We start from the raw sequence: 8,075 nt of genomic DNA, 5'->3' as shown, positions 1-8,075 counted from the left end.
AGCCAAACAATTCAGATGAGACAAGTACGTGATGAAATTACAAGCCATATGTGGAATGATTATGTAGAGAATCATCCGTAATTAATTTTGTATTTATGCTTAATATATTTCGATATATATATATATATATATATATATATATATATATATATATATATATATATATATATATATATATATATATATATGATAAATTTTTTATTTAAATTGAAATATATTGAATCACTTGTTGATTTTATATTTATATAAAAGTCAACTAATTCACTCCATTGGGTTGATATTCGAAAGTTGAATAATTTTTATATTAAATTTTCATCTTTGTTTTTTTTCTAAATAAAAATAATTTATTTTGCTTACCATTTTTTATATTAACTTACCAAACATATTTTTCAATTTTCTTTTCTAAAAAATAAAAAATATAATCTATCATACGAAACACATTTTCTATTTTCTAAAAACTATATTAGAAAACATAAAAATAAAAAATGAAAATTAGAAAATAAAAATATTTTACAAAGCAAACGCTCCCTTATTCACTTTTCCTATAGTCTCTTTCCCACTCTCATTCTCCACGGTACTTTACACTTATCAACAAATATATGTTTTAAAAAAAGGCTGAATCTCTATATCTTTTGACATTCTCTTATTTTGTTTTATCATTCACGACACCATGATGATTTAAACATTGGAGGGACTCTTGGCTAGCCCCAAAAAACATCTTCAATAAATAATATCTAGTGAGATGGTGGATTTCGGGAGCATCAAATTGGCGGATTCCGATGTTCCTGGTGAATGAAACTCAGATGGTCACTCACAACAACATGACAATAGAAAACTAAAGCAAATACAAATGCCCACATAATTTACTTAGAAAAACCTTGTAAAATATCAAAAGTGAAAAATCATAACAGTAAGCAAAACCAATTTTGAAACTGAATTCTTTCAAATTCACGACGAGAGAAAATCTACTTTTATTCTCTGCTCTCACTGTCACACAAAGGGAAATCTTCCTTACTTTCTTCCTTGTTTGTTTGTTCGCCTATAGAAAGTTCTCTATTTCTCTGAGCTTCATGCATGGTTCAGAGGTAGAATTCCCTCCTTTCTTTCCTTTGCATTCAACTTCAACCCAAGGCAAAAATCAAATGCTTGCCCTTTCAATTTGCTCTTCACTCCAACAGCTCAAGAGAATTTATTTGTTTATCATATTCATTCTATTTGATCATGTCCAAAAATTACTAGAAGATGATTGACTAAGAATGTGATTCTGTGATTAATTGGAAAAATACTCCACGATGGTTCTGATGCTAACTAGAAGAAGACTCTGTGCGATTCTACAAAACCAAGAGCGTTAGTGCCAGGGGAGAAAAAGGGTCTCGATGTTGGTCTTCGATGCTTAAGTCAGATTCGGTGGAAAGGAATAGTAACAACGAACCGTAACGAAAGATGCGTAAAATAATAAAGCATCGTATATCTCCGCTCGTGAATAAAAATTCCTTTTTATAGTGTCACTGTAGTATCTATGCACGCATCCCAAAGCATGTGGACGTTTTCCAAAGCGTTCTAAGAAAATACAAATCAAAAGTGTCGATGACACATTTTCTTAAGTGAGCATGTAAATCTATGATATAATATACTAGAAGTTTATAAAATACTATTTGCTTGTTGGATATTTCTTGTTGTCGACGGCACAAACTTCCAAAAGAGTACGGTAAAATATATATATGGGCCCCTCTATAGGTCGATCGGGAGCCGCTTAGTCGGGATGTCACCCGCTCGACCGTATTGAATGAAGCTATCAGCCTGTTCTTCATTCAACCTTATTGTTATCGAGAGACATATTACGTCTGATCAGATGTGAGGTTCAATTAGCCATGACGGTGGTTCAGATAACTTAGTGTTTGACTCTTAACCTCAGCTGCCAATCCTGAGAATGACCATTTGAATGTTCCAGTCGGCCTTTTTTTATGTCCGATTGGCTCAAATGGCCCGCTCGACCAACTTTATCTGATCCGGACTCCACGATCTCATAGTCCATCCGGCCCTATAATTTTAACCGTTTAACCCTAACTTCTACCTCATCTCATCTTCACTACTTTAACCACTTTTGGGGGCCATCTTTATTGCCATATTATTATTCAAACAATAATTTGGTCACGAGATGTTAGATTTTAAACACCAAAGTCACACACACTGCGTTGACACACTACCCTATCTATCTTGAGCTATTACTTAAGGACACAAAAGCCGCCATGCTTAACAAAACTGCAGCAGCTACGAGATGGCTGACGATGGAGAGGTTGATCAGGAAGCATCCGGCAGTGATGAGAGACAAGAAGAGAACGCACAAGGAAAGGTTTCGAGTCATGTGAGATGGCTCGCAAAAGCTTCATTCTCCCCCACTGTCAACTGTCAGTGATTGGAGCAGGCAGCTAGCAGTTGCTATCCTGGGAAATCTATTAGATCTCCCTCCTCAATCCCTCGCCTTCCTTTCTTGTCTTGCTCCACAGGATTGCCGAGTGAAACGCGTTGCATGAAAACGGACAAAAGCTACGCACTTCGCTTTTCTTCTACCCGAGAAAAGATTTAATCGTGTTCGTTTCAGATAGATTCCCCAACCCCAATCCACACTACAGAAATTCAGACTCAGTAAGTTGACATTTTGAAGGAGAGTTGCCAACTCAAAAGCTGCAACAAAGATTATTTTAAGTGACCGTAATTATGAGGATCAACAAAGATTTCAGAGGAGCGATTGTCAATACACCATTATAGTTCCCGTCGCAGTACCGAACTAAAAAGGAGCTTTCAGAGCAAACTCGCAACGGTGGCTAGCTAGGGTTCGAGGGAGAAATAAAAAGACGTGTATATATTCAGCATCATTCAATGCGTGCTTGAATGAAGTAGCAGTGTGCAGTTGAGCTAGGGTTAGCTAGCTACTGACATTGTGTTTTGGTCGAAATGCCAATGTTTCATCGAACTTATAATCTTGTACTTCCAGTAAACATCTAGCTTTGCACTTGCTTCAAAGAGTCAGTTTCCATATATCATGTCAATAAGAGAAGCTGAATTATGTAAAACTGACAAATCAATCATGTTGGAAAAGTAAACTGGATCTTAGTTAAGTGAGGTTTCATGAAACTGATTCTGGAGATAAAACAGTCCCAAAGCAACTGTTTCTGATTAATTAATGAGCAAGCTCGCAGTGGACAACAAAGCATTAGTAGTACAGTGATCCGTGATGGCTCTTAGGCCTTATGTAGCCTTAGCATGCCCTTCTCAACTAAGAACACAACCATGACTTGGAAAATGGAGCCCTTGTCCTTATTGCCTCCCCTGGCATAATAGATAGCATAACAGAACACATTGCAAATGAAAGTGATGGTGGTCTGGATAGTAGAGTAGGAGTTGTAGGAAGGGAAGGCAACGTCTCTCTCAACACTGATCCCCCTCCCCGATGACCAACACACTCAGCTTCTACTATACTCACAGTGCCCGAAGCTAGTTAGCTAGCCCTCGCCTAAAGCCTACTACGAGAAAAGAAAGAAGAGGAAGAGTCGGCTGGGAGAGCTGAGCAGAGCAGAGCAGGAAGTGAGGAAACTGATAGAGAACTTTCAATCGCACACTCTTTTCTCGTCCCTCCCTCCCTTTAAAAAACACAAAGCCTCTCAAAATGCAGTCTTTAATTTGTTCTTGCTCCGTTATATCTCCCCTTGATCGCCTCACTTTCTTCTTCTACCTCACGTCCGCTGGAGCCTTGAGCGGTGCAATGTACTGATTGTCATGTGCTTTGTTTAAGCTGCTGATCATGATTATGTTGCTCTGCTTGGTTTGGTTTGCAGGAGGGCAGAGGAGAATTCGCTCGATCTCAACAACTACCCTGACGAACACGGCAAGCCACCGCCGGCAGAGGAAAGCACGATGACCTCTGCTGCCTCCGTCGGCACTACCCGTACAGGGTTAAAGAAAAAGAAGGGGTTGGGAAACGATGAGGCTGCGAAGGTGTACGAGTGCCGGTTTTGCTCCCTCAAGTTCTGCAAATCTCAAGCACTCGGAGGGCACATGAACAGGCATCGACAAGGCACGATACAGGCCCAACACACTTGTATTGATCGATACGTATAGTTTGATTAATGTGTTTTTTTGTTCGTCGTCGTCAGAGAGAGAGACCGAGACGCTGGATCGTGCTCGTCAGCTAGTGTTCAGCACCGAGGGTCTTGCCGGCGCTGCATCAGCCGTCAGAGGCTTCCAACACGGCGCCGGCCTGAATGGAGAACCGTTTCTCCAATTCCGACCAGCTGTGGTCTATCCCAATGCGCCTGCGGTGAAGCAATACATGTACCCTTCTTCTTCAGCAGCCTCCTCGCCCTACCAACACCCCGCCGTCATTTGCAATTACTACGTCGGCCATGTCGTCTCCGGGGGCTCCCAGAGCCAAGCACTCTGTGGCCCTCATCAGGATCCCAGTTTCACATGCTACGGGGCGCCGCTGTCTCGCAGCTTTCCGGTCGAGGAAGCGCGACTGGCCACCGCAAGAGACAGCGGAGCACCTTACAATCTGAGTTTGAGTTAGTGTGTTTGTCTGCGGCATGGGCATTGACGACTGAAACAGAGGGTCGTTGTAATGGGAGCATCCATAAATCTATCCCTAGATTTGAATCTGATGGAACTTGGCTGAAGACTCCCTTCATCTCTTTCATATGAACTATACGAATAAAAATATATCTAATCAAAGTAAATAGTCGATGGGAGCAACAATTCAAACTCCATAATGCCTCCCCGCGATCAGTGTCTATTGAATGTTCTTGGGGATCGTGTAAGAATGCTCGAATCTCGGGGATGACTTTGACAGGTTCTCTGCCGGTGACGATCCAAGGATTTCCTCGTGCGAATAAAGTGGCCGGTGAGGTTGGATCTTGTATGTCTTTAGGCATGATGTAGGTCAATGAACTAGGCAGAATTACGGGAGGAAGGAAGTTGAATTGAAGAATGGAATTTTGTCAAAAAGAATCCTATTAGGCCTAGTTAGGCTCTTAGTGAATTGATGGCTCAAAAGTAGGGTAAAAGCAGCAGGAAAGCCAGAGGTTTATGCATCATGCTCAAAAGTTCAATGCCCAAAGTTAAAATTATGTTGGAAAATTATTACCGCGACCAAAATCCATCTCTCCCTGTGGGACTTCAGTATCTATAATGATGAAAAATAACAACAGCGGTTTGCATTTCTGGCCATTTGGAAGAAATCAGGGATTTTCCTTGTTCTTTGGCTCTTCAGCAGCACTGGTCTGCTCCGCCACAAAGAACTTCCTGACTTTCTGAAGAAAAATATAAGGCGTCAAACTACATTGACAGTGCATAAAAGGTACATTGATACAAATGGTTCATGAGGTAACAGAAAAGAAACAACTGTAAATAATGTCGCAGGATATTAGTGAGGCCATAAGATTCATGTCTATCATCTATCACCTTAGATGTTTAACACAAATTTATTACTATGCTTGGATTATTTTGACATATGAAGTTCAGGATGACTGGCCAACAAGAAAAAGGGGTATGCAAATCAAACGAAGAAAAAGAGTACATACGTAGAAGTTCATTGATCAATTGGCAGATGGAAGAGCACTAGAAGTCCTTAGTGACTGGCCTAATCTTGTCTGTAAAAGACATCTTAAAATAGCACGGTTTCTATTAACTTATATCTACATAAATTTGATGAAATCCCTGCCTCAACAAGAGTAGCACATGATAATAGAAGAATCAATCACATTCACATGCTCTCAGCACAATGCAATGCAAGCTTTAGATTTTCTCTTCCATGAATCCCAATTAACACAAAGGTACTCTAGCAGCTAGCTAAAAAGGATGCAACATAAAAAGTGCTTCTTATTGAAGGGGAGCCTTGGCACAATGGTAAAATTGTTGCCATGTGACCAAAAGGTCGCGGGTTCGAATCCTGAAAATAGCCTCCTGCAAAAAACAAGGTAAGGCTGCATACAATAGATCCTTTCCCGGGACTCCGCATGACAGGAGCTTCGTGCACCGGGCTGCCCTTTTTTTTATTAATCTGATTTGACTGAATTAGCAAAAGTTGGTCACTGATGATATTTTACAGTCATGTCTCATAATGATCCTTAAAGCAAGATAGAAGGCATATGTTAGCATAAGTTTGCCACAAACTAATAATAAGTTGTTAATATTTTAATTCTTTCCCTAAGAAACAAGTTTTTCATCAATAAAGATGAATAAATGGATCACTTAGAACCAAAAGTAAATGAATTTTAACTGTGGCTGAAACTTGTTGAACCTCTTAGATATTGAAGTGTCAAGCCCAATCAATCATTCTAGAGTATTTGTTGACTCAGACATTTTTTTTGTAAGTGTATGCCAATCCTTATAAGGCATACATTGATCCTCATGGAATATAAGGAGCTATCATGTAGTAGAGGTGCTTGAGACAAATTGACTGGGTGTTCAACCATAGGCCTGACAGCATTTGCAATTGCAAAATTTTTAACAAGTTTGTTCAATGGTTGATCCTTGAAGTAGACTGTGGATTGTGCATGGTGGATAGGGTCAAGTCCAGTCTGGTGGATTTCAGGAGGTACTAATATGACAGAAGATTCCAATAGAACTACAGAAGCAAATTAATCAACTATGATCATCGTTCAATCAGAAGCAAGCAAAAGCAGCCAGCAAAGGCAGCAGACCCATTGAATCATTACAGTTTAAGTTATCATGTTAGGATTTCACATATCTTGTGTATGGTTTAGCACTTTTGTCAGTGTTTAATTCACATGCATTTCACAGTTTAAGTTCACGTGTTAGGATTTCACATATCTTGTGTATGGTTTAGCACTTGACACTTGTGTTAGTGTTAATGTATATTACCCACAATGCATCCACACCATACAGGACAAAAGTTAACTGTAATATGGTTTAGGAATTGTGACGCCATTGTTGCATATTTCTGATGAATATATCCATGTCACACAGGGCAAATGTTGTTAGATCAAATGATGTGAAAGATAGAATACCCTTGTAAGGTGAGTGTCATCATCCTTGTACAATGAATCATCCTATCTAAGTGTGGTTGCTAGATGTTTTTTTGTTGTTTCATTTTCAATTGTAGTGATTCATAGTGGGATCTTCTCCTTCCTCACCCATGATTTTTATTGTTTTGCATTTCCATATTAATCATTGTGTTTGTGCGTGATCATGATGTGTATCACAATTCGTCACCAGCATAATCTACCTGAGCTTGATAATGCTAAGCTGATTTGTAGCACACCGTCTCTGCTATCAACAGGTATATTTACCAAAATTATTTTCACGCTTTTACTAGAATTTTTAATATGTAGAGTAAAGAAAAATACTTCAACCCACTCGATCATATAAAAAAGTAGAAAAGAACATAAACAGAGTTTAGATGTGATGCTTATTACCAACAGCCAGCATTCTACAGAAAACACACCAGAGCTAATTTTATTTCCATTACACGGCCACTCGCCTGGTTAACTAATCACGATAGGAAATCTTAGTAGTTAACACGCAAACAAATTTGCCCGGAAAGTGTTCGACCGATGTGCACAAACATTTTACAGCAAAACGAAGCGATCGAGCTAAAAAAGATGAAAGACATTGAACCTTTGGGTAAAAAAAACTATACCTTCTCGAGAACACAGCTCCGTAGGGCGTCCAACAGGCGGAGGCACTTGTCACGGTCGAAGGGGTTTTCAACGGAGCAGTTGAGCAGGTCGATTGCTTCCTTGGCGCAGACCGGCCGAGGCGTCACTGACTCCATCGTGTGCTCCGGTGGTCGCTATTCTCCAGCTGCCGATCGGGAGGAGATAGCGGTGAGAAGAAAAAAATGGTCGACGAGAAGAGAACCGAAGAAGGCAGTGCTTTCTGTCTTGCGGCTTGCGGAACAAGAAATCAAGGGGAGCACGCCGTTGTGATTTACTGGTAGCGCGGTTGACGGTATTTATGTTAGGGCGCATCTTAGCCGTTGGATGGCCTAGGACAAATACTCGGATCACTCCCTGCTAATCAAGAATTAAGATTTCGACCCCTGCATAAAAACATCC

The 8,075-nt window shown here is 40.0% G+C and overlaps 1 protein-coding gene and 1 long non-coding RNA gene across 2 annotated transcripts; one reads left to right on the top strand and one right to left on the bottom strand.

Annotated features, from left to right (window-relative positions):
* The first annotated feature begins 2,278 nt into the window (after window positions 1-2,278).
* On the top strand, window positions 2,279-4,567 carry LOC122011255 (zinc finger protein STAMENLESS 1-like). The gene is made up of 3 exons (XM_042567647.1): window positions 2,279-2,412; window positions 3,837-4,075; window positions 4,155-4,567. Exons 1-3 carry the CDS (start codon window positions 2,279-2,281, stop codon window positions 4,565-4,567), a joined length of 786 nt encoding a protein of 261 aa, XP_042423581.1.
* Window positions 4,568-5,050: 483 nt separating this feature from the next.
* On the bottom strand, window positions 5,051-7,938 carry LOC122012861. The gene is made up of 2 exons (XR_006120334.1): window positions 7,658-7,938; window positions 5,051-5,306 (listed from the first exon to the last, which is right to left on the bottom strand). It is a non-coding gene; the product is annotated as an uncharacterized LOC122012861 (long non-coding RNA).
* Between the last annotated feature and the right edge of the window lie 137 nt (window positions 7,939-8,075).

The sequence above is a fragment of the Zingiber officinale genome, chromosome 8A (assembly GCF_018446385.1).
Source record: "Zingiber officinale cultivar Zhangliang chromosome 8A, Zo_v1.1, whole genome shotgun sequence".
NCBI classification, from domain to species: domain Eukaryota; kingdom Viridiplantae; phylum Streptophyta; class Magnoliopsida; order Zingiberales; family Zingiberaceae; genus Zingiber; species Zingiber officinale.
The sequence above is the reverse complement of the archived record's forward strand: the minus strand, read 5'-3'. Positions and strand labels throughout refer to the sequence as shown.

What these genes read in the sequence shown, in the direction of transcription:
- LOC122011255 (XM_042567647.1), top strand. Translation starts at nt 2,279, where the DNA reads ATGGCTGACGATGGAGAGGTTGATCAGGAAGCATCCGGCAGTGATGAG. An exon ending in TCCCCCACTGTCAACTGTCA is followed by an intron (nt 2,413 to 3,836) that starts GTGATTGGAGCA and finishes TTTGGTTTGCAG; the next exon opens with GAGGGCAGAGGAGAATTCGC. An exon ending in CATGAACAGGCATCGACAAG is followed by an intron (nt 4,076 to 4,154) that starts GCACGATACAGG and finishes CGTCGTCGTCAG; the next exon opens with AGAGAGAGACCGAGACGCTG.